Genomic DNA, 26,090 nt, shown 5'->3' on the forward strand with positions numbered 1-26,090 from the left:
TTTTTTAGGTTGCGTGAGATAAATTCTTAACTAACAAGGGAATCACTGGGTTTTAGGGTATGGACAGGAAAGTAGAGCTAAAGTCAGGTCAGCCAAACTTCTATCCAATGTGAGGCAGACTTGAAGCGTCAAATGGCCTACTGCTGATCCTAATTCAGATGTACATAGAACATAAAAAAGTACAGCACAGTACAGGCCCTTCAGCCCACGATGTTGTACCATGGAATAATCCAATCCAAAAATAAAATAACCTAACCTACATTCCCCATATGCATGAACATGTTGCAGATAGTAGACAGGCTTTGAGGAGGCAAATTACCACATTTCTGAGCCTCAGACCTGCTCTTGTAGCCGTAGTGTTTATTTGGCTGGTCCAGTTTAGTTTCTGGTCAGTGGTAGCCCCAGGATGTTGCTAGTAGGGAATTCACTGATAATAAGGCCATTGAATTTCAAGGGGAGATACTCTCTTCTTTGAGAGATATTTTAGTTGCCATTTATCAGCTCAAGATCTGAATGCTGTCCAGTCCTTGCTGCATATTTGCATGGTCTGCTTTAGAATCTGAGGAGTTGCAAATGGTGCTGAATATTGTGTAATCATCAGTGAACGTTTCTGATTTTATTCTGGAGGGAAGGACATTGATGAAATGTCTGAAGATGATTTTGGCAAGATACTAATCTGAGGTACTCCTGCTGTAATGTCCTATGGCTGAGACAATATACTTCCAACAACTGCAGTCATCTTCCTTTGTGCCAGATATGATTTCATTCAATGGGACGTTTTATCCCTCCTTTCCATTGACTTCAGTTGGCTCCATGATGTTACCCTTGCTCAAGTGTTGCCTTGATGTCAAGGACAGATACTTTCACCATATCACTTCAGCATGTTTTTTGTCCATGTTTTGACCAAAACTGCATTGGGTTAAGGAGCCAAGTGGCCCAAACAGATGATGAGTGAGCAGTTTCTTGTGTGTAAGTGCCCTATGATAACAGAGGGAAATGACTCCTTCTATCACTTCATGAAGGTGTTGATAGGGCAGTAATTGGCTAGTTTGGATTTGTCCTGCTTTTTGCAGGCAGAAAGTGTCTGGGTATTTTGCATACTGTCAAGTAGGTATTAGCGATGAGTTGTTTATCCTTTTATTGTGTCAGCTCTGAGACCATATCATCATAAACGTTGATCTTGGCTGCACATACAAAGATTGTTTGCTGCTATTTATTTTGCTCTATACAATAAATGATTATGATACATAACAATCCTCCAGCTATGATTGCAACAGAGGTGAGGCCAGTGATCTTTGCTGCAAGCCTTCTGGTTGTTGTTTGATCTGAATGAAAGACAAGCAAAGAATGATTAAATTAATATCAGAAGCTTTCATTACACAATAAAATGTACAAGTATTGTTTTAATTTTCCACTTTTAAGGTTCTTTCATTAAAAGTTGTTTATCCTTTATATTGTCTCTCCTAATTAAAAGTGCCACTCCCCATTTAAACATCTCTTACTTTCTGTTCACATTATGATTCTTATATTGGTTTTTAAGTCATGTCATCACATTGTCAGTGAGGCCACACCACTTGTGATGCTACAGATAGCATCAATGGTCTGTGCTCTGCAGTTAAAGATCAACATTCTTTTTAAACAGTTCTCTGCTCTGTTACCGAAGTAAACTTTGTAAAATTTCTCTGCTGTTTGTACCTGCATGGGTAGAGGACCTGCTGTGGACATGGTTTTTAAAATAATTTCAGCTAAGGCTATACTGTACAGTACTTTACAAAAGCTGTGGAACTTACATTGTAACTGTACTGTACTATAAATTTCTTTTACAACTTCTCTGCAAGCAAGAAGCCCGCTTCCTTCATTGTAGATTTCCATGTTTCACAAGTTACTTCAGCAAGAAATACACTTACTTCCTCTTTTTTAGATTTACACTTTATTTTCATGTATACTCTGTACAAAAGTACAGGAGTACAATGAAAAGTTTTCTATGTTGCCCTATATGGGTACAAATGCACAAGAACAAAGTAGAAAGAAATAAGGAACAAAGTTAAAAGTTAAACATTATAGTTGCTGTTAGTATATCGTATAAAAAGGATAAAAGTTAAATATTATAGTTTCTTAGTATTGATTCAAAAAATAAAGAAATAAAGCTAAAAGTTCACCCATTGCAGTCTTTCTTAAGTAGTCCTATGCTGGGAAAACACTTCCTATAATGGATTGATCTCTGCTTTGGCATGCTTTTCCCACACTGGCTCGATTTCCCTTGTTGCTGCAGATATCACGAGAACCTCCATTGCCTGTGTTGGTCTTGCTTCTGGGATCACCAAAGCCCTGATCCAGGCCTCCAGCTGCTGTCACACATTAGACCATCAAAGCCCTGATCCTGGCCTTAGCCTCACCTTTGGTATGCATTCTGGGCATCTGGAACTCACCAAGATTCCTGGGTCAGGCTCCTGCAGTGGGCATCTACCCGACTGCCAAATTCAGTGACCCCGATACTGCTCCTGCTGCTGTCTCTCTCCAGAAGATAAGATAGTAGAAAAACACTAAAGCTAAAAAGAAGAAAGAAAAAACAAGAAAAGAAGAAAAAAGGAAAGGAAGAAGAAAAGTGGATGATCCTACTCTGCTGCCATCTTGCAGAAATGCTTTCTTGTGCAAACACTACCATCAAGAACCTAACTCTGATTTTAACATTGATTCCTATCTGAAACTGCTTCATTTAAGGTTATCTCACTTAAAGTCACAATTTTCTGGAACACAGCCGGTAAGTGAGGAGACCCGGCACTTAGAAATTGTGTCTGTAGATTATGGATGAGATGAAGTATCCATTGTCTTTTGTCTATCCATTTTACATAATAGGAAGGAATCAGATGTTTGGAAAAGAGGCAGTTCAATAATTCCTTCAAGGAGAATGCCAAGTGAGAGGGATGATGTGTGCCACTAACTTAATGGGGGGTGATAAGGACATACATAGTCCTTGCTCTCTGGACAGTTGGTCCTACATACACCTTTCTACTTTATTAAGAGTCAAAGACAATGCTGTTGGGCTATTGGTGTTCTTTTCCTCAAAGCAGACAAGCCTCCCTTGCCCATTGTTCTGATTACATAGCTTTATTTCTTAATCATCTGTGGGACATAGTCAGCATTTATGCCGTCCCTAGTTGCCCTTGAGAAGGTGGCGGTGAGCTGCCTTTTTGAACCACTGCAGTCTGCTTGCTGTGGGTTGACACACAATTCCATTAGGGAGGGGATTCCAGCATTTTGACCCAGTGACAGTGAAAGAACAGGGATATATTTCCAAGTCAGGTCAGTGAGTCACTTTTCTGAATGCATGAATGAATGAATGAATGAATGAATTAGCTTGAATGAGTGCAATGAAACGTGTGCAATCACAGCTTATGATACCATCTTAGGTACAAGATACCTAGATTCAGATACAGAAGTATTTGGTACAAAATTGAAAGAATATTAACTGAAAGCCCAGCATAAGAATAAAGAGGGAAAAAAACAAACTCAATTTACAGTCAAGAGATAACAAAGTGTGGGGCTGGATGAACACAGCAGGCCAAGCAGCATCTTAGGAGCACAAAAGCTGACGTTTCAGGCCTAGACCCTTCATCAGAAATGGGGGATGGGGAGAGGGTTCTGAAATAAATAGGGAGAGAGGGGGAGGTGGATCGAAGATGGATAGAGGAGCAGATAGGTGGAGAGGAGATAGACAAGTTAAAGAGGTGGGGATGGAGCCAGTAGAGGTGAGTGTAGGTGGGGAGGTAGGGAAGGGATAGGTCAATCTGGGGAAGACGGACAGGTCAAGGGGGTGGGATGAGGTTAGTAAGTAGGAAATGGGGGTGCAGCTTGAGGTGGGAGGAGAGGATACGTAAGAGGAAGAACAGGATAGGAAGGCGGGGACGAGCTGGACTGGTTTTGGGATGCAGTGGGGGAAGGGGAGATTTTGAAACTGGTGAAGTCCACATTGATACCATTGGGCTGCAGGGTTCCCAAGCGGAATATGAGTTGCTGTTCCTGCAACCTTCGGGTGGCCTCATTGTGGCACTGCAGGAGGCCCATGATGGACATGTCGTCTGAGGAATGGGAGGGGGAGTGGAAATGGTTTGCGACTGGGAGGTGCAGTTGTTTATTGTGAACCGAGCGTAGGTGTTCTGCAAAGCGGTCCCCAAGCCTCCGCTTGGTTTCCCCAATGTAGAGGAGGTCACAACGAGTACAGCGGATGCAGTATACCACATTGGCAGATGTGCAGGTGAACATCTGCTTCATGTAGAAAGTCTTCTTGAGGCCTGGGATGGGGGTGAGGGAGGTGGTGTGGGGGCAGGTGTAGCACTTCCTGCGGTTGCAGGGGCAAGTTCTGGGTGTGGTGGGGCTGGTGGGGAGTGTGGAGCAGACAAGGGAGTCACGGAGAGAGTGGTCCCACCGGAAAGCATACAAGGGTGGGGATGGAAAAATGTCTTTGGTGGTTGAGAGAAAGCTTGGGACTAGACCAAATGCTTTCGAGGACATGAAAGGAAGTGAGAATGGAAATTACAGAGGCAATTTCAAGAATTGTTCAATCTTGCCTGGAGTTGAAGTCAGAGCTGGAGGAATTTAGAATTGGAAATCTTCTCCAAAAACGTTGTAAAGATTGAACCAGCAATAGCAGACCAATCAGTTAAACTTCAAAAATCAGAACACTCCGAAAAACAATTACTCACACGAGAGTCTGAACGGATGTTTTTAGGGGTATCAACATGTGGAGCTGGATGAACACAGTGGGCCAAGCAGCATCAGAGGAGCAGGAAAGCTGACGTTTCAGGCCTAGACCCTCCTTCAGAAAATCTTTTTAGGGGGTCACGTTAGCTCAGTTGGCTGCATGGTTGGTTGGCGAAGCAAAGTGATGCTAACAGTGTGGGTTCAATTGCCATCACCAACTCAGGTTACCATGAAGATACTGGGGTAATAATGGACAGTGTCCTCACCTGGGGATCTCTGTCCCTTTGGCCTCTGTGAGAAAAGAAGCTGCTGCAGGGCAGTCTCTGTGTGAGGAGACCAAATCAATTTGGTTAGGACCAAGAGGAGAATCGGTATGAGAATTTCATTGGTGTCCATTTTGACAAAAAATCCCAATGACCTTTCATGAGGTAAATAATGCTACTTACACAGGACATGGAGGGTTCCAACCTGTTGTTTAATAACAGGGCTGGTTATTGACTGATCTTGAAGTTTCAGTTCAGCTTCACAGATAAACTGCTGTCCATCCAGCTTTGCTTGAGCCTGTACTGTATGAGAGATAGTGAGCCCAGTACTGCTCGATCCTTTCGCTAATATGTCATTTTCTTTCTTCAGTCTGAGTTCAAGATCCCCTGAGACATTTAATACATGGCACGTAATGTTAACCAGATTTCCTTCATGGCTGGTTGGTATTTGGATTTCAGGGGAAGAGAAAACTAAAAACAAGAGACAGAAACTGTTAGAAACATTCCTTTGTCCTGTGGTCCCTCAGTGTGAGGTTAATAACAGTCACACAAAGGCAGACAGCAATTAGTCCTTCTTGCGCAGCCCCTACTTCATTGCTGTATCAGGATGGTGTACAAAGCCCTACAGCATCTTTCAGTGTTCCTTCAGTATTCCAAATATCTAACACAACATTCATTCCTGACCCAAACTGACCAAAGCTATTGTAATATTTATTCTGCTCATTTCAGTTTGTAGAATCCTAAAATCTGTGTTTAGTTAAATTGTTCTCAGGGTTTAAGCATTCAACATCTGTCCTTGGTGAGTTTACTGTAAGTGGTTCACTCCAGAGGATATGTGCTAATGAAACAGTGGAACTGCTCTCAGAGATAATTCTCTGGCTGTGAAACACTTTGAAAATCCCTGAGAATGAGAAAGGGACTACAGGAATGTACAATTCTTCTTTCATTTGGTCTTGTGGTAACTTGTGTTTGTAACTTTTGAAACGACATTTGTCAGTATTAAAGATTAGACAGTGGTCAATGTATTTACTGGTAGCTGCTTCTCTATTGTTTAAAGTGATGAAAGTTCTGACACGTTGCAATGTTGACAGTGATGAACTATCAGAATGTTGCTGAATGGTAAGCCACCCCAGCCCTCCCCCCACAACCAGAATCCTTACCGTACACCTCAATGAAGACCGTGTGATTCTTTGAGGGAACTGATGGATACTTCTCAAAATCAGCCATACAGACAACTTCGATCAGACCAGTTTCCTGCGGTGTCCACGCTGCTGTTGATTGGACAGTGTTAGAATTTGGCCTTGTGGTAACTGAGTTCAGTTCCTCACCATCCTGAAACCATCGTACTCTCATCTTCTCAACTGGATAGACATCTGAGACCTCACATGTTAATATGACCTCTTGCTTCACTTCTTTGGGCCTTTTGTCCAGGATTCTAGGCTGATCCATGAAAGCTGTAATACAGACAAGAAATTCACTTCATTTTAATTTGCTGCGGTGTATTTTAGTTTTTAATGGACAGTGTGGAAAAGGGAGCAATGCAGGTATTGGACAATACATCACCCCAGGGATTTACCACATTCACCCATAGTGAGGAAACTGGAGGCATCTGCAGTCATCTCACCGCTTTTATTTTCAAATTAATTCTTGCTACCTTTCAGGCACTTCAAATACTAAGTCTGTTTCTTGTGGGCCAGTTCCTCTGCGTGTCAATGCAGTCCTGATTTAGCTTCACTGTGTTCTTACTTGCATCCGTCTATAACATCCCAACTGAGGTTGGAATTTCAGTGTTCGTGACCTAGGGATAAATCTGTGAAGTTTTCTTTGCCCTCCCTGTATCATGAGATTTTCTGAACTTTTTATGATCCCATCTCCTGGTCACTGAGTTATATTTAATGCAGCTCAGTGAAATTTCTTTCAAAATACCTGCCACTGTCAGGAAACTGCTGGTTCCCCTGTGGCTACCACAATCATCCAGGGCTCCTGTCAGCAGAAAGAGTGCACGTTAGGGCACTTTAAACAGTGGAATGTCTGCCATGTCAGAAAATCCTCCAATTTGAGCTCTCCACTTCAAAGAAGGAGATTCAACATTTATGGGAATTGGTAAGGACATGGAGCTACAGTCAAAGATTAGTCGTTGAATAGCAGACCAGGCTCAAGGTGCCCAATAGTGTATTCCAACACCAGTTCCTTCTGTTTCTCTGCCTTGCAATGACTTTATTGACCTTTTCAAATCAGTTTTTGCACATCCTGCAGCTGTAGAACATTTACAATTACACCATGAACTGGTCATAGAGTCATACAGCAAGGAAACAGGACAGGTTTCCTTAACTGAATTACTCCCATTTGCCTGCATTTGGTCCGTATCCCTCTCAGCCTTTCGTGTTCTAATGTCTTACAAATGTTGTATCTGTAGCCTTCTCTACCACTGAAAAGGTTGCATGTTTGCGTCATTGTCCAGGATGTGGAATGTTTATCATCACACTTTGTATTAATGACACAAGGGGAACTAACGACAACTTTTGTCAACGTAATTTCCCATTGCTAATTCTTAACAAATTATAGATATTTAAACCATGGTATTCTCTAAATGAGGAGAGTGTTTCTTGTGCAGCTGGAACTTACAGTAGGTTTGCAGAGTGACAGAGGAGTTTGTGATTGACATTGTGGTGTTAGAGCCCAAGTCCACTTCAGCCAAGCAGGTGTACTCCTGTCCATCATCTGATAGACTTGCAGTGAAATTGAAGACATTTCTCAACCTGTTATCTTCATCCGGAAGACCTTGGTTTTCTGCAGAATTTCTCTGAACAATCTCACTCCCTCTTATCCATGTGAGAATGAGTTTGTTGTTTGGGTAGACTCTTGGTCCGATGCACTGCAGACTATATCTCCTGTTAACCTCCAGCACTTCAGGGAGTGATATAATGTTTATCTCTCGATCTGTTAAAGGAGAATCACAGTTAATAGGATTCACAGAAATAGTGTGTTTAAAGTTTCAGGCCTCCACTTGGTGCAGGTCAGGAATGGAAGTGGACTAACCAGTGTACATCTTCCCAACATTTTGTCAACTCCAGCATGTAGCCTGAACTATGTATGCACCCAGTAGGAATCCCCAACCCACCTCTGCAGCTACCAATTAGACTCATTCATTCCCTTGTTAAGGGGAATAAGGGAGGCTGTTTGAGATTTTCCATTCAGTCTCCAGTTTCCCAATACAACAGAGACTGATGAACTGCCTGGAAGCAGACCAGGTTACCAGTACTCAAGGCAGCTTGTGGGCCTTCATGCCTGCGTAAGTGCAAGTCCCGTTGAAGACTGCCATATGGAAAGGTTCTCCCTGCAATGGTGTTGGATGAGCTGCTTTCTCTTGTTTTTTCCTCCTTTTTTTGAAAATTGCTGAAGCTGTAGAAGTGAGGAAGTGGCTATGTAGTGGTACTATCACTGACCTGACAATGCTCTGGGGACATGAATTAAATCCCACCACGGCAGCTGGTGCAACTAAATTCAATTGAAATCTTGTCTAATGACGGTGATTATGAAGTAACTGATATTGATTGTCAGAAAAACCTGTCTGATTTACTAATCTGAGATAACAAAGTGTGGAGCTGATGAACACAGCAGGCCAAGCAGCATCTCAGGAGCACAAAAGCTGACGTTTCAGGCCTAGACCCTTCATCAGAGAGCTCTCTGAGTTTCGGGCCTAGACCCTTCATCAGAGAGCTCTCTGATGAAGGGTCTAGGCCCGAAACTCAGCTTTTGTGGTCCTGAGATGCTGCTTGGCCTGCTGTGTTCATCCAGCTCCACACTTTGTTATCTTGGATTCTCCAGCATCTGCAGTTCCCATTATCACTGATTTACTCATCTGGTTAGGAAAAGAAATCTCTCCCTCCACCTCCCATTCCTTAGACAACATGTCCATCATGGGCCTCCTGCAGTGCCACAATGATGCCACCCGAAGGTTGCAGGAACAGCAACTCACATTCCGCTTGGGAACGCTGCAGCCCAATGGTATCAATGTGGACTTCAGAAGCTTCAAAATCTCCACCTCCCCCACTACATCCCAAAACCAGCCCAGCTCATCCCCGCCTCCCTAACCTGTTCTTCTTCTCACCTATCCCATCCTCCCACCTCAGGCCGCACCTCCATTCCCCACCTACCAACCTCATCCCGCCTCCTTGACCCGTCCGTCCTCCCCAGACTGACCTATCCCCTCCCTACCTCCCCACCTATACTCTCCTCTCCACCTATTTTCTTCACTCTCCATTTTCGGTCCGCCTCCCCCTCTCTCCCTATTTATTCCAGAACCCTCTCCCCATCCCCCTCTCTGATGAAGGATCTAGGCCCGAAACGTCAGCTTTTGTGCTCCTGAGATGCTGCTTGGCCTGCTGTGTTCATCCAGCTTCACATTTTATTATCTTGGATTCTCCACCATCTGTAGTTCCCATTATCTCTGAGGTAAAGAAATCTGCTGTCTTTATTTCATCTAGCCTGGAATATCTTACAGGTAATGCCGCAGAAGACAGCATCACTGTCCCTAGTTATGATCGTCCAACTGGTAAGACATGCAAGCAGGAGTTTCCCTCAGAATCCTCAACACTAACTCTGGACTCCAGGAAGTCTCATCGCTTCAGATAAAACGTGGGTAAGAAATCCTTCTACTGATTATTACTGTTCCCCTTGTTCAACTGATGAATCAGTACTGCTCTATTTGAATACAATTGGTCGAAGCACTGAGGGCAGCAAGGGCACACAATGCACTGTGGTGACCAAATTTAGAGTCCATTACCAGGAGTATCTCAGTATCACCGCTATTGTTTGAGCTGGCTGAGTTTTAAAGGCCATAATTGCTGGGTTGGTTCTTCAGTAGGTTGTATGGGAACCAAGCAGATACAAAATCATACTTGACTTTGTCTCCACCAATTTACCTGTCTCAGATGCACCAGTCAATGACAGTCTCGGTGGAAGTGACTGACACAGAGTCCCTGCGGAGATTCACTCCAATTTTCACACTGTCACAACTCCGTGAGGTAGTGCACAGGAAATCCGTCCTCATTATACCCAGAATCATTGCAAGTTGCAGCTATCATATTGAAGTTTGGTACAAATTTGTAATAAAGCCCACATGTTCCTTAAAATTTCCTAATTCCCCACTCTGTTTTCGGATTGAGGGATTCATTCAGATCCTTCACTTATGCTGTTCCTGGCAATATTTACCCTGGCTCTATGATATATCCCAAGTAAGTTACCTTTTGCTTTTGTGAATTCAGTTTTGGCCATATTTATTACCAAGCCAGCTGACTACAATTGCTTAAAACAGGTCCTCTAACTACCTTACATGATCTTCCCATGTATATCGCAATATTGTCTGATAAACCTGCAGGTACTTCAGCTATGACTTAATGCAAAAGTCTTTGGAATGTAACTGGGGCCATTTAAAACCCAGATAAGTAACTTTACTAACTGACTTAACAAATTGCTATCGGCCACTGATTGTTGCTTTCAGAGGTTCATCCTCTTTAAGCATACAAATACCTTTTATCCTGCTTGGAATTATCTAATGTTCTGTTGACAACATGCTTATCTGCCCATTCTTTTCATAATTTCCTGAGAGGTGTTTAAATGCTGCAGCATAACATTATGTCCTCCTGTAAGATCTGTAGAAACATGGACATATAATCCAACAGTGACCATTCATCTTTTGTCTTAAGAACTTTTTCCTGATCAATTTTTAATAGGTTATTTTATGGTCATAGATCAGTTCAATTGGATCAAACCCAGATGATTCATTTGACGAATCACTGGTAGAAAATCTCAAGAAATTTAAACTTTGTCCCATCCTGTGTGTCTTTGTGACAATAAATTTCAATTGTTGTTTCAAGAATTTGAAGATATCTCTCAAAAGCTCCCTGCGATTGTTTATAATAGGCAACAGATTTCAGTGGAAGCACGGTACCTCATTTTGGTCTTGGGAACTTTGCACCTTTCTGGATTTAAAATGGAGTTCAACGATTTTAAGTGTTTGAGACCACCTCTTTACCCCAACTTCTGCACAACAGGCCTCGTTATCATGCAGGCAGATAACACACACAACTACTAATAGCCCCCATTAGGAGGTATTCGATCCCCCAGACTGACTTTTAACCACTTTTGATTCTGTCCAATCGTTTTTCTCTCTCTTTGGTCTCTATCTTCACCTATTGTTTACTACTCGGCCTCGTGCCCACTCCATGTCCTGCATTAATGTCAACTTTCTCCTAGCTTTTTCCTATCAGGACTGAAGAAGGGTCCCTGGATCTATAATGTTAATTCCGATTTCTCACCACAAATACTGCTAGACCTGCTGAGTTTTCCCAGCAGTTTCTGTTTTTATTTTTGATTACCAGCGACCATACTTCTGTTTTTTTTTGGTAGACTTCAGCTGTTTTATACCCAATTACCAATGACTGCACTCAGATTCAGTCCTGACTTTCTCATCAAGTCTGAAAAAAAGCATAGTGCCGTTGTCTGCCATATTGACTTCGACATTGCAGAGGCTTGGTGCCAGCTGTTGGACATCTCCATTTATCATACCCTAGGCCACAATCCCAACATCCAGTGTCATACCACTGTGTCGACAATTGTGAGTAACCTCATTTTAATCTGGGGATCTCCCCCTAATAGCCTCTAACTCCATACTCTCCAAACTCCCTACACAGACATCTCAAATGTTAATGTTGATCTCTCTAACAGCATCTTCTCTGCGGTTGTAATACTGTGTTCTACACACTTTTCTGCTACCCTGATGTACATTGAATGGTACAATCTGCCTGTACTGCATGAAAAACAACACTTTCCACTGTATCTTAACACATGACAACAATAAATCAAATCAAACCAAATCAAAATGCTGCCTCTTCTTTCTACTTGCCTGAGCAGGCCCATTGTTTCTGTTTGTTCCTGCCCCACAGAACTTATTTCTTCCTACATCAACTCTTGTTCTCCCATTGTCTAGGCACTCCCCGCCAACAACCGTGATTTTCCTGATTCTTTACGTCAGTTTCAGAGTTTCCAGTTTGTGGGCATCAATCTCCTCCTCTTCACCATGGACGTGCAATCCCGTTATATGTTCATCCCCCATCAGGATATTCTTAGGGTCCTCTACTTCTTCCTGGGAAGAAGACCTGAACAATCCCCATTCACCACCACCACACTCCTCCTCCTGGCTAAGCTCGTTCTCACTTTCAACAGCTTCTCCTTTAACTCCTATCACTTCCATCATACAAATGAGTATCCACATGGACTCCGGTTATGGCTGTCATTTGTGGGGTAACATTCCTTGTTCCAATTTACTCAGGTTCCTCCATGTAACTGTTTCTCTGCTATATTGATGACATCATTGGTTCAGTTTTCCTCTGTCTTTTTTAGTATAATAGTATTCCAGAACTTGTTCAACCTCAGCTTCAGTGTGAAAAGCCTACATTGACCTATGTAATTCTGAATCTGCTTTCTACATTCAAGATTAGGATGAGAAAGAATTTCTTTACTCATAAAATTTGAACTTGTGGAATTCTCTCCCATAGGAAGCTGTTGGGGCCAGTTTATTAGATATATTCAACAGGGAACTGGACATGGCCCTTGTGGCTAAAGGGATCAAAAGGTATGGAGGGAGGGCAGGAATGAGATATTGAGACATGGCTGACAATTATAAGTTGATCCATAAAACTAAATCATGTTTCCCTCAACCACATAAACTTAATGTCCGCAAAGCAGCTAATCACTGCTCCTTAGTCTACTTTCATTAATCAAAATGACAGAAGGGGTTTTTAACAGTGCTATCAAACAGGTTTTGCTCAGTGTTAACCTCGCTTCCACTCAATTTAGGCTCCTCTAATGTCACGTAGCTTCTGCTCTCATTACAGTACAACAACTAAACTCTTGAGGCGACATGAAATCACTTGACATCAAGGCGGCATTCAATTAAATATGATCTCAAGGAAACCTCATGAAACTGTTGTCAAAAGGAATTGGGATATCTTTCCATTAGTTGGAGTCTTACTGGACAGGACAGAAGAGGTTGTGTTTGTTGGACGTCAATGATTGTTGTCCAGGATGTCACTAGGTGTCTGAGGCCCTAAAATTTTGCATTGCTTCAATGACCTTCCTTCCATCATAAAATTATGAATGGGATGTTTATTGATGGTTGCACAATGTTCAGCACCATTTGCAACTCCTCACTGAAGCATTCCATGTCCTAATGCAATGAGATTTGGACAAAATCCAGACTTGGGCTGTTGGGTTGAGGTTGAGAGGGCGAAGAACATCATGTTCCTTGGAGTGACGATAACCAAAGACCTGACCTGGACTTCCCACCTAGGTGTGACAGTTAAGAAGGCAAAAAACGCCTCTTCTTCCTCAGGGAGCTCAGGAAATTTGGCATGCGTGTAAGGTCCCTCACCAACTTCTACAGATGCATCATTGAAAGCATACTGTCCGGGTGCAAAATGGCCTGGTATGACAATTGCTCTGCCCAGGGCCGTAAAAAAACTACAGAAGATGGTGGCCCAAACCATCACAGAAGGCAACCTCCCATCCATGGACTCCATTTACATGGCTCACTGCCATGGAAAGGCAGCCAATATCGGGTCAGAGGCTAGAAACTCTGCAGTGAATTACTCAACCCCTGACTGCTCAAAGCCTATCCACTATCAACAAGGCACAGGTCAAACATCTCATCAGATTTTCTTCATTTGCCTGGATGGGTGCAGCTTCAAAAAAACCACTCAGGAAGCATCCAGCAAAAGCAGATAGCTTGATTGAAGGTGGTATTTGGGGTGACAACTCCTTAAATTACCAACACACTGTGTCAGTAGCAATATTAACATTCGATGCATTGCAATAACTCACCCTTCCTCCTTTAATAGCATTTTCCAAACTTATGACATCTACCATCTAGCAACCCAAGGACAACTGATGCAGGTGTGTGGGTTCCCAAAAAGATCCCTCAAGTTACACAACCTCCTCACTTGTATGTATATCACTGTTCCTTCGCAGGGTAGAAGCCTTGAACTCCCTTCCTTAACAGCACTGTGAGCGTACTTGTACCATGGGCATGAGAGAGTTCGAGAGGGCAGCTTACTACTACCTTCTCAAGCACAGTTTGGGAAGAATAATAAATGTTGGCTTAGTCAGTGATGCCTTTATCCTGTGAACGATTTTTAAAAAATTACTTCCTTACTATCATATGCTTCTTCCAAAATGGAAGAGTTCTGATTGGCCCTTTAATTCTGAAAGTCTACTTGTTGTGCTTAGATGGACAGGGAAATCTCCATCAGAGTCTTACTGTGTCACTATTTCCCTTTTGGGGGTGTTATTTTCAGGACCCAGAAACCTGTTCCTTCTACCTCTTCCTCCATCACCAGAACCAAAGCAAAGATTTAGCATGTTTCTGAACATTTATTTGACTCACCCCTAAAGTTCAACAGATGATTCAAACCTAGAGATGATTTGCTGACTAAATTTCTCTCATTATTCAATATTTTATTTCTTTGTTTGTGGGATATGGTTACCACTGACAAAGCCAGCATTTATTACCAAATTAGGACTGGGCCATCAAAGATAGCCTAACCAGGGTTATGGTGCTGCAATCATTGCTGTGTAGGTACATCCAAGCTTTTAGACCAACAACATTGAACATTAATATAATTTTATTTCAGGATGGTGTATAAGGCTTAGAGCGGACATTGTTGTGGTGATGTTGCCATGGGTCCTCTGTTTAGTTTTTGAGGTGAATTTGGAAGGTGCTGTCAAAGGAACATTGTACCTTGTACATGTGCACATTGAAGCTACTGTACCTCAGAGGTGGAGGACAGGCTGATCGCACAGCCTACTTTGTCATAGATGATGTCATATATTATTTTTCAGTGTTGCTGGATCTTCAACAACAGCTGAAAGAGGCAAGTGGTTAGTATTCCTTCAAAATAATAACTAGTGCATTGTGGTTTTTGGACCCTCTATGGGGAGCCTACAGGTGAGATACTCTGATCTGCACGTATAACTATATAATATTTTTTCCCTTTATTCATTCTTGGTATGAGGCATTGCTGACCAGGCAGCATTTATTGCCCAGAAGGTAGTTAAGAGTCAACCACATTGCTGTGGGTCTAGAGTCACATGTTGGCCAGACCAGGTAAGGATGGCAGTTTCTTTCCCTAAAGGACATTAGTGACACAGATGGTTTTTTCCAACAATGGGTTCATGGTCATCATTAGATTCTTAAATCCAGATATTTTAAATGAATTCAAATTCTACCATCTGTCATGGCAGGATTCGAACCTGAACCCCAGAATGTCATCTGGGTCTCTCAGTTAACAATCCAGTGATAATACCACTAGGCCAACACCTCCCCTTTGTCAAATCTGTTATCAATCTGTCTCTGTACTGCAGGATGCTAATGGTGCTATCATGTAGAATTGTGATTAGTGAAGGATTGAGCTAATAGCTAATCTTGAAAGGATTTTGCATTAATTCACAGAACTAGATGTTACCAACATACTTCTCCATCCCCAACAACTATAGTCTCACCCTGTGTCTTGTTTTAGGGATTCAACCAATTCTTGCCAGTTGCTGCAAACATTGAACATAATTCATAATACATTCAACAGATGATGGGAAATTCAATGTTTGTATTGATGAGTAAGCTTTGCTTGGTCAGGAAGGAGAGATCACATCTGAAGTGAGAGAGCCCAAGTGAGTTTATAGTTTGGGGATTTTGGAGGAAGCATGAGAATTTGGTATTAAGAGGAAGAGGTGTTTTTTGTTTGCTTTTTTGGTTTATAATTTTAAGATTTTATTAAAGAGTAAAAATTGGAGCAGAGGTTTGGATGCCAAGCACAAAGCAAAGTGACATCACTAAGATACATCAGGGAGGGGGAGAGTTACCTGGACACTGTATTTTAGGAGGCTTTCACACACCTTTGACTAACTATCTTGAGTTTGTTTAGTGGTTTAGGACAGGGGATGTACTATGAGCAAGGCAGGTTAAGGGATCCAGGAGGTAGTGTTGCCTGAGCCTCAGCCCTTGACCTCATTAACAGGTTTGATATTCTTGCTCCTATGTGGATGAGAACAGGAGCTATAGGGAAGATGAGCAAGCTGACGAGAGTACCAAGGTACAGGGAGCCATTAAAAAGGGGAGAGTAAAGAGAAATGGGGTTGTAATCAGGGATAGCATAGTTGGAGGACAGACAGTGTTCTCTGTGGCTTGGATCAAGAGTCCCAAAGGTTTTGCTGCCAGTCTGTTCAGGTTCAAAAAATGTCACCTAGGCTGCAGAGGAACACAGGAGGGGGAAAGATCCAGTTGTCTTGTGGGATGCAGGTTTCAGTTCAGTTGCACGGAAAATGATAAAGTTAAAGGAGAGGTAGGATTGCAGGTCAGTAATGAGGTTGATTGTTACCAGAAAATAAAATAAAGTGACAGAATGTGTGAATGTCATACTGTACCAAGGAACCATAAAAGTGTACAAGGTGATGAATGGACAACACAAATTGAGGTACATTAATATGATCTCATAGTTGTTATGGATACATGGTTACAAGGAGATCAAAACTAGAAACTTAACATTTAGGGATATTTGACCTGTTGGAGAGGAAGATGAAAGGAAACGTTGGTGGAGTAGCACTGCTAATAAGACACTGAATGAGAATAATTGTGGGAGATGAACTCGGCTCAGGGATGGCATAGAGGTAAAAGAAGGGGAAAAAAGACATTGGTAGGAGTAGCGCACAGACTCCAAAAAGTTGCCCCTCTGTTGTAAAAGCTTTAAGTCAGAAATTAATTGGAGCATGTAAAAAGAGTAGAACAATAATTATGGATTACTTTATTCTTCATGTTAATTTGGTTAATTGAATTGGAAAAGGAGCTATGACAACGAATTGAAAGACTGCATGAGGTATAGTTTGCTGGAGCAGGCTGTCTTGGATCACGTAATGGGTAGTGAGGGAGGTTTAATAAATGATATCTGAGTAAAAGGTCACTTAGGAAGTAGTGATCGTAACATGATAGAATTTAATACTCAGTTCTAGAGTGAGAAATCTGGGTAAGAAATAAACTATGTTTAACTTAAATAGGGAACATTATAATGAAATGTCGAGAGAGTTAGCTAAAGTGAACTGGGCAGATAGATTACCAGGAATGACAGTAAGCAAGCAGTGGCAAACATTTAAGGAGGTAATTCATGACTCTCAGCATAGATGCATCCTAATAGAGATGAAAGATTCTAATAGAGGGATAAACCAACCATGGCTAACCAAGTAAGTTAAGGAGAGCAGTAAGTTGAAAGGAAAAACATACATGGAGGCCAAATTCAGTGATAGCCTTAAAGACTGGAATAAATTCAGAATCCATCAGAGGAGGACTAAGAAAATAAGAAGTCAGAGATAACAAACTATGAGGGCAAACTAATGAGAATATGAAAACTTACAATGGGAGATTCTTTAAATATATAACAATGAAGGGACGCTTCAATGTGGACACAGTATCAGATGCAATAAAGAGGCTAAAAGCAGATAAATACCCTGGCCCTGATGGTTTGCATCCTGGGATCCTAAAAGAAGTCGGTACAGAGGTAGTAGATGCATTAGTTATAATTTTCAAAAACTCCTTGGATTCTGGAGAAGTGCCAGAGATAGAAAACTGCCAATGTGACACCCCTCTTCAAAACAGGAGGGAGACAAAGAGCAGCTAATTCTTAGCTGATTAGCGTAACATCTGTTGTAGGAAAAGAATTGGAATCAATTATTAAGGAAGTAACAGCAAAACAATTGGAAAATCATAATCTAATCAAGCAAAGTCAACATGGCTTCATGAAAGGGAAATAATATCTGACTAATTTATGAGAGCTTTTTGCCGAAGTCTCAACCAGAGTGGATAGAGGAGAACCAGTAAATGTGTAGATTTGCAAACCTAGAAAGCGTTCATCAAGATACCTCACAAAAGATTAAGGCAAAAGATAAGAAACAAAGGTATTGGAGATAGCATACTGGTATAGATAGAGAATTGACTAATGGGCAGGAAACAACAAGTGGGGATATGGGATTCTTTTTCAGGTTGGCCACCTGTGACCAGTGGGGTTCCACATGAATTAGTGTTGGGACTGCAACTGTTTACAATATAAATCAATGACTTGAAGGAAGGAAGGAAGCAAAGGTACTGTCGCCAAATTTGCAGACGTTACAAAAATGAATGACAAGGCAGTTTGTGAGAGGGATATAAATGATTTACAGAGAGATATTGATATGTTAAGTAAGTTGGCAAATGAGATATAATGTGGGCAAATGTGAAGTTATTCATTTTGGAAAGGAGTATAAAAAACAGAAAATCACTTTAATGGGGAGCAGCTGCAGAAATCTGCGACACAAGTGCAATAGGGAATCAGAAAGTACAATAGATTGTTGGCATAATTTCAAGGAGGTTAGGGCATTTGATCTCCCAAAATGCATCACTTCTCTGGATTAAATACCATCTGCCATTTTTCCACCTAACTTTCCATTTGATCGATGTCCTATTGCCTCCTTTGTATTTTTCCTCATTGTCCACGACTTCATTAAGTTTTATGTCATGTACAAACTTACTGATCAAACCACTGACATTTTCATCTAAATCATTTATATGTGTTATAATTAACTGAGGTCCTGCCTGCTCTCAATCCTTATGGAACACCACTAGTCACAGGCCTCTATAGAAGAATAGCCGTCTAGAAATACTCCCTGCCTTTTGTGGCCAAACCAATTTTGTAACAAACAGCCAATTTTGTATCTAACTGCCGATTCACCATGGATTCCGTGTGATTTGATTTTCTGAACCAGCATACCATGAGAGACTTTGTAAAACGCTTTTGTAAAGTCGATGTAGCTAACAGCTGCTGCTTTATCCTCATCAATAATTTCTGTCACTTCCTCAAAAACTCAATCAAGTTTGTGAGATGTGCATAAAGCCATACTGGCTATGCCTCATAAGCCCATTCTCTTCCAAATGCAAGTACATCCTGTCCCTAAGCGACTTCTCCAATAATTTCCCTACTGCTAATGTAAAGATCACCAGATTATAATTTACTGAATTATCCCTGTTGTCCTTCTTAAATAAAGGAGCAGCATTGGCTATTCTCTGGTTTTCTGTGACCTTGCCTGTGGCTAAAGATGAGACAAGGATCTTTCTCAAGGCCCCAGCAATGTCCTCCCTTGCCTCCTTCTGTATCCTGGCATAGATACCATCAGGCCCTGGGGACTTACCTACTTTAATGTTTTTCAAGACACCCAGCACCTTTCCTTTTTAATATTGACATGGCTTATAGTATCAACAAAGCCCGCTGTCCACTTAAGATTATCCAGGTCTTTCTCCTTGGTGAATATTGATATGAAGTACTAACTAAGGCATCACCCACTTCTGGCTCAATGCATTAATTATCTCCTTTGTCCTTGAGTGGATCTACCCTTTCCCTAGTCACCGTTTTGCTCCTAATATGCATATAACATGCCTTGAGGTTCTCCTTAATCCTACTTGCCAAGCATGTTTCATGGCCCTTTCTAGCCCTCCAAATTTCAATTTAAAATTATTTTCTGCTCCTTTATACTGCTCAATAACTCAGCTGTGATCAGGATGAAGCTGCATTTGAGTGTTAATCTGTCTTTCTCCACTCTGAAGCATTGTTCACTTTTAAACCAGTATTAATCTACTCTAAATCAGACAGATTCCACTTATCATCATCAATGCTATCCCAAGCCGCTTTATTTTTCTAATGCCAGTTCTAGACTTTTTACTTACTGTATACTGTGACAGACATTTTCTTCTCCTTCAGCTGAAAATTGTCCAATTTACACATCACAGAACATGCTAGTGTAAAATCCCAATTCTGGACACTTTGGAAATAATCATTGTACCAAGTACTGCTATTTGTTCTGGTAGGGTTTACCCCTGGTTTATATTCCACATTCATTGATGGTTTTTGACATGTTGTGCTGCAGTTCATCTCAATGGAGTCACCAAATTCCACTGCTGGAGGAGTTACATCGATTGAAACTTCAAATCCGGTTACAGTTGCTGCTAAGAAAACAAAGTACAGTAAATACAGAGACATACGACCCATTCAAGGCAATGTATTGCATGTAACGCCCTAACATGATAGTACATTTGTAAACTCAGAATTCTTTGACTGCATGCTTTAGGTAGAAGCAGTCGATCACTTGCTGAAGAGAGGAAGAAGTTGGATAAATATGAGAAGAACCACAACGGAACCAGAGAGAGAAATATGGAAGAGAGACTAGAGAGGAAAGAAACAGAAGAGGACATTTTTTACTGTAACATTTCACTACATAAAGAGAACAAACTTCAGAGCTGTCTCAATAAGAATGGTTGTCAGAACTATCAGAATGAATGGTTACCTTTTACCCAGTACTAACTCGATAGATACATGAGCTGCCATAGAGACATGCCCATGTCCAGTGCAAGAAATGCCCTTAAACTTTTTCAACCCTGGAAATTAACTTTCTAATCCAGGCAACAATTTATTGTTAAGGAACTCCTTTAACATATGTACTTGCTTTGGATCCAGAAGGCCAACACTGCAGGGATTATGTTGTTGTACATGCTGCTGAGAAACGTGGATCTCTCAATTTGTCTCCAAGCCCAGACAGTTTCAGATACTGGTGTAACGAAAGACTGTAATGATGGTTTCCCCATGTTCAAAACAAGTTTGTCTGGTAGTTGATTGATAGTGTGCTGTGTTTTAAACAGCAACGGTTTTATGTTATCTGCAAGTGGCACCCTTTGGTGTCTCAATATGTGCTATACTGCACCACCCAAAAACAATAAGGACAACTGAATGCATAAACAAAAAAATTGATAGTCTCCTGATAGATCTTTCAACATTAAAAATGTTAACTTCCAAGGTTTGAAAAGTTTCCAATACATTTCAACATTTTAGAAGGCTCTTCAAGTCTTCACATGGTTAGAATTTAAAAACCAAAAAGGAGTAATTGTATTGCTGGGAGTGTAGTATAGGCCTCCAACAGTCAGACAGAAATAGAAGAGCAGCTATGTAAGCAAATTTCAAAGAAGTGTAGAAGTATTATGGTAGTGGTGGGGTATTTTGACTTCCTTACACTAACTTGGGTAGACATAGTGTGAAAGATCCAGAGGGAGCAGAATTCTTAAAATGCATTAGGAATTAAGCCAGCACATAGAAGGTGCTACGAGAGAGAGGGTAGTCCTGGGACATAATTTTAAGAAATGAAGCTGGGCAAGTAGCTGAAGTATCAGTGGAGGAGCACTTTAGAGCATGGAACATAGAACAATACAGCGCAGAACAGGCCCTTCAGCCCCTGATGTTGTGCCGACCTGTGAACTAGTCTAAGGCCCTCCCCCCCACACTATCCCATTATTATCCATATACATTTTGTAGATCATAACTCCCTTTGATACAAGATTGTTATCGAAAAGGACAAGGATGGGCCTGAAATAAAGTTCTTGACTGCGGGAAGGCTGATTTTAATAAGATCAGACATGACTTAGCTATGGTGGACTGGAAGCATATAGTTTTGTTAAGTTTGTCTCAGAGCAGTCGTATGCATTCAAGAAGAAAATAGGGAGAGTACATGACCAGTATTTTCCAATAAAGATAAAGTGTAGGACCAACAAATCTAGTGAACCCTGGATATCAAGGGATATGCAGGATTGGATTAAGGGGAAAAGGGAGGCTTTTTGTCAATACTGAGGGATCAAAACAGCAGGAGTCCTAGAGGAGTACAGAATGTGCAAGAAGAAATTTTAAAGGAAATTAGCAGAACAAAGAGAGGGTGTGGCAGGTAAAATAAAGGAAAATCATAAGTTAAAAAAGACCCCGAAAGAACTGTGGATGCTGTAAATCAGGAACAAAAACAAAATTGCTGGAATAGCTCAGCAGGTCTGGCAGCATCTGTGAAGGAAGAAATAGAGTTAACGTTTCAGGTCCGGTGACCCTTTTTCAGAACTGATAAAAGCCACAAGCTATTTTACAAGTACATTAAGGGTAAAAGAATAGCAAGGGAAAGAGCAGGGCCCATTGAGGACCACAGAGGTAAATTGTACGTGGAGTTGGAGGATATAGGTAGAATTCTGAGTGAATAGTTTGTGTCAGTGTTAATTAGTGAAAGAGACAATGTAATCACCAAGAATGATTGTGAAATAATTTTTAAAAATCAGCCTGTCCAGTGAGTTCTGCAGGGATCAGTGTTGAGGCTTTGCTGTTTATGGTAAATATAAATGATTTAGACTTAAATGTTGGAGGGTTGATCAGCAATTTCACAGATGATATGAAAATTAGTTGGTTGTAAATAGAGAGGAAGATAGTGTTAGATTGCAAGAAAAAATAAATAAGCTGGTCAGATGGACTGACCAATGGTAAATTGTGCAGTGATTATAATGAGGTCAGCCAGGTGAACATTATAGAATATGAATTCCCTGATTGGGGCTGGTCCAATCAGGCAGCCTTGGCCGACAGATATAAACAGGAGTGTTAGAGGTTGTGTTCTCTCTGTGAGCTGACTCTGAGGAAGCTGGATCAGCGTCAAAGGCTCCCCAAATGTAAATAAGGGGTGATGTGATGATGGAATACTAACCTCTATGGAATTATTTGAGTGGTGATGAGAGTGGGATTGATGATGTAACCATACAGAAGTGTCTACTAGCTGAAGTCCAATTGGACTACAAACAGACACTACAACAGGCTTTTTCATTGGAAAATGTGGCAACTGGAGCATGAGTTGCAGAGTATTCTGAAGGAAGTGGACACCCTGACCAGGCCGACTGAGCTTGGGGAGCTCCACTTGAGTGAAGGCAACTGCGTAGCCTCACTCAGGACATATCCTGAACAAAAGGACTCTAGATCAGGCTGCAGCAAAACTCCAAAAAAGTCAAACCTCAGACAAATGGTTTAAATTTTCTTCAGCATTCGGGCCAGCAGGCCATGGTAATTGCTGCTGGTATGCAGACTGAGACTGCAAAAGAATCCCACAAGGCTGGGTGTAAGTAAGAGAACTTGTGGCTGCATCCAAGAGAGTGCACGCTCTGGGAAGGTCACCTACAGCTGGTTTGGAACACTTAAATTGCTTAGCAACATCTAAATCAGAACCAATCAAAATAAATGTCTGGTTAAATGGTCACCTGGTTCTAACGAGCATCAATACTGGTGTGACCATTTCAGTGATCATAGAACCAGTCTTTAACATAATTCAGTCTGGACTGTAACCCTTACATTTGCACAAGACCTTGGCTAGGCTGACAGCCTATACCAGACAATGCCTTCAGATCAAGGATACAATTTTGGTTCTGGCCTCTTATGAGAAGCAGCTGGTTCAGTTACTACTGATTTAAAGTAAATGGTTCAGGCCCAAGCCTGTTGGGGTGCAATTGGCTGAGAGAGATTTATTTTGACTGGCTCAACATCTTTTTGATAAGAAAATGGTTGCCTGAGTGAAGTCCTAATTAAATAGCTGGAAGTTTGTCAGGAAGGTCTAGGGACTAACAAAAGAGCCAAGGCCACCTTGCATGTTAACTAAGACGCAATTCCACACCCAGTGCCATTTACCTTAAATGCAAAATTAGAGGCAGAAATCAGAAGGCTGGAAGCTAAAGAATCATCAAACTGGTACAGTTTGCGGAATGGACAGCACCAGTATCGATTGTGAAGCCTTTTTTGGGATTTTAAGCAAACAGTACACTGCTTCTTGGAGCTGGATAGAGGACGTATATGCAAAGCTGGTGGGGATGGGGTATCTGTCCTTCACAAAGCTGGATGTGAGTCATGCATAGCTGCAACTGTGATTAGATGAGGATTCCAGACGTATGCTACAATTAATAGCCATAAAGGTTTGTTCCAATAAACAAGACTGCCATTTGGGGTATCTTCAGCCTGTGGAATTCTTCAGTGGACAATGGAAAACGTGATCACATGCTAATAACAAGGTAGACCATTAAAGAGCACTTGGAGAACTTGTCCAAATTTTTTGACACTTCTCCATGGTGGGTGTATACCTCAGAAGTGAAGAGTGTATGTTCCCAGGCACCCCAAATGACCTACTTGTACTACAGAGTCATCAAGGAGGATAAAGTGAGGGCAATTGAGGGTGACCCAATTATTATACCTCTACTGGAGCTTAGGCTATTCCTTGAGCTGATAAATTATATTTAAGAATCATCCATTACCTAGTTTTCATCCTTTGCACCAACCCATTAAAAAGGGGCAGCCTTAGAAATGGCCACATAGCCAAGCCATAACTTACAGAGAAGTGAGGAAACAGATATCATCCTCTTAGGTGTTGGCACACAATGATCCCCGGGAGATCTGGTATTGACATGCGATGCCTCCCCAAATGACATCTGGATAATATTAGCTTATAGGTGGCCCAATGGAGAGTAACACCCAATCCCATAGACATCTAGGACTTTGTCTATTGCAGAGCGTAATGATACCCAGGTGGAGAAGCAAGTCATATTTGGTGGTCATGTTTGGAGTCAGGAAGTCCCACCAATACATTTGTGGATGTAAATTTGTAATAAAAGACTACAAATGCCTGCTAGGTATACTTAAAGAAGAGAAAGCAGTGCTGCCTGTAGCTTCAGGCCAAATTCAGCAGTGGGTTCTGATACTAAGTGCATAAATTACAAGTTGGAGAACTGTGCGGGAGGCTCAGTAGCAAAGGGGGATGTTTAGAGCCACCTCCCACTGGCAGGTACACCACCGGTGGTACCACCGCTAGAAAAGTCCGTAATGGCATTAAATTTTCTGGACATACTTCCAATCGCAGCTGACATTATCAGACTTTGGATGCAGAAGGATCCAGTCCTGGAAAAGCTGAAACAACTGGTGGCAATGGGGGCGAAGCCACCACAACCAGAATTGAAAACCTGGTTTGGACCTGAACAGACCAAATCATTGTACAGGATGGCATGTTATTATGGGGGGTAAGTGATTGTCCTGAGCAACAGTCAGCACCAGGTACCGGCTGAACTCCACCAGGGTCATCCAGGGGTTTCCAAAATGAAGATGTCGATGAGACATTATGTCTGGTGGGGAGGATTAGATGCAGACATAACTGCTTTGGTAGGCCAGTGCCTGCAGTGCCAACAAGAACAAAAATTACCACCAGATGTTCCCCCATATTTGTGGGAATGGCCGGATAAACCCTGGAATCAGTTACACTTCAACTTTGAAGGTCCTTTCGTTGGCTGAATGCTCTTAATCATTGTGCATGCCCACTCAAAGTTGCTTGATGTGCATAGAGTTCATTTGTCAAACACAGGGATGACGATTAAAAAAAAAACGCATGTATCTTTTACAAAACATGGATTAACAGCAGTGATGGTCACAGATAACATGCAATCGTTTAGCATTGGGGAATTTGGGTATTTACTAAAGTTGAATGGTATTCATCATATAAGGACAGCTGCAAACTGCATTGTCCAATGATTCGCAGAAAGAGCAGTCCAAACATTGAAGGCAGACTTAAAGAAACAGCGTACAGCTTCACGCGATACCAAATTGTCCCGGCTCCAAATTGATTATAGGACCAGGCCTCATGCAACTACAAGGGTAGCTCCAGCAGTGTTGTTAACAGGGAGAAGACTCCACACCAAGTTAAATCTGATCTTCTCAGTGTGACGATACTGCGGCTTTAAAAGGTGTATTTTGTCCTTTTTTTAAGAGAAATTTTAAGGCAGAAGTAGTAAACAGTCTACCAGAGCCACTCAAGTAAACAGCCTGTGAGGCTTTGAATTTTTGAAAAAAGTTGGAACAATAGAAGCAGCCTTAATATGTGTGATCAATCTCTCACAGAACCAGGATTTTAATTTTTTTGTTGTTTTTGAGTACCAGCAGGTGTTACTGGGGTCTTAGCAGGATTGGAAACTGCAGTAATTCTCTCCTGACTGCTACACTGTCAGAATTTTCTCTTTATGTTTCTTTCATCCTGGGCTACTGAAGTTGCATGTGAGACAAACTGTTTTCTAAATTTGCCTTTTGCCAAGGGTATGTTTATGGGATGTAACTATATTGGAACAGTTAATTAGTAATAGTTACTGTATCTATTATTCTCTTAAATTTTCCAGTAGAATTAAAT

At 41.6% G+C, this 26,090-nt stretch overlaps 1 protein-coding gene across 5 annotated transcripts; it reads right to left on the reverse strand.

Moving 5' to 3' along the window:
• Window positions 1–1,122: 1,122 nt before the first annotated feature.
• Window positions 1,123–20,712, reverse strand: LOC132206295 (intercellular adhesion molecule 1-like). 5 transcript variants are annotated; one of them, XM_059639802.1, is made up of 6 exons: window positions 20,538–20,712; window positions 19,762–20,037; window positions 7,590–7,904; window positions 6,125–6,418; window positions 5,148–5,435; window positions 1,123–1,325 (listed from the first exon to the last, which is right to left on the reverse strand). In XM_059639802.1, the coding sequence occupies exons 1-6, from the start codon at window positions 20,674–20,676 to the stop codon at window positions 1,210–1,212; spliced, it is 1,428 nt and encodes a 475-aa protein (XP_059495785.1). In that variant the 5' UTR covers window positions 20,677–20,712; the 3' UTR covers window positions 1,123–1,209. The 5 variants fall into 5 exon arrangements, with proteins under 5 accessions (XP_059495785.1, XP_059495784.1, XP_059495786.1 ...); XM_059639801.1 differs by having other exon boundaries at window positions 1,124–1,325; window positions 19,762–20,040; window positions 20,538–20,711; XM_059639803.1 differs by having other exon boundaries at window positions 1,126–1,325; window positions 19,762–20,040; window positions 20,534–20,645.
• Between the last annotated feature and the right edge of the window lie 5,378 nt (window positions 20,713–26,090).

Source organism: Stegostoma tigrinum, chromosome 35, assembly GCF_030684315.1.
Source record: "Stegostoma tigrinum isolate sSteTig4 chromosome 35, sSteTig4.hap1, whole genome shotgun sequence".
Taxonomy (NCBI): domain Eukaryota; kingdom Metazoa; phylum Chordata; class Chondrichthyes; order Orectolobiformes; family Stegostomatidae; genus Stegostoma; species Stegostoma tigrinum.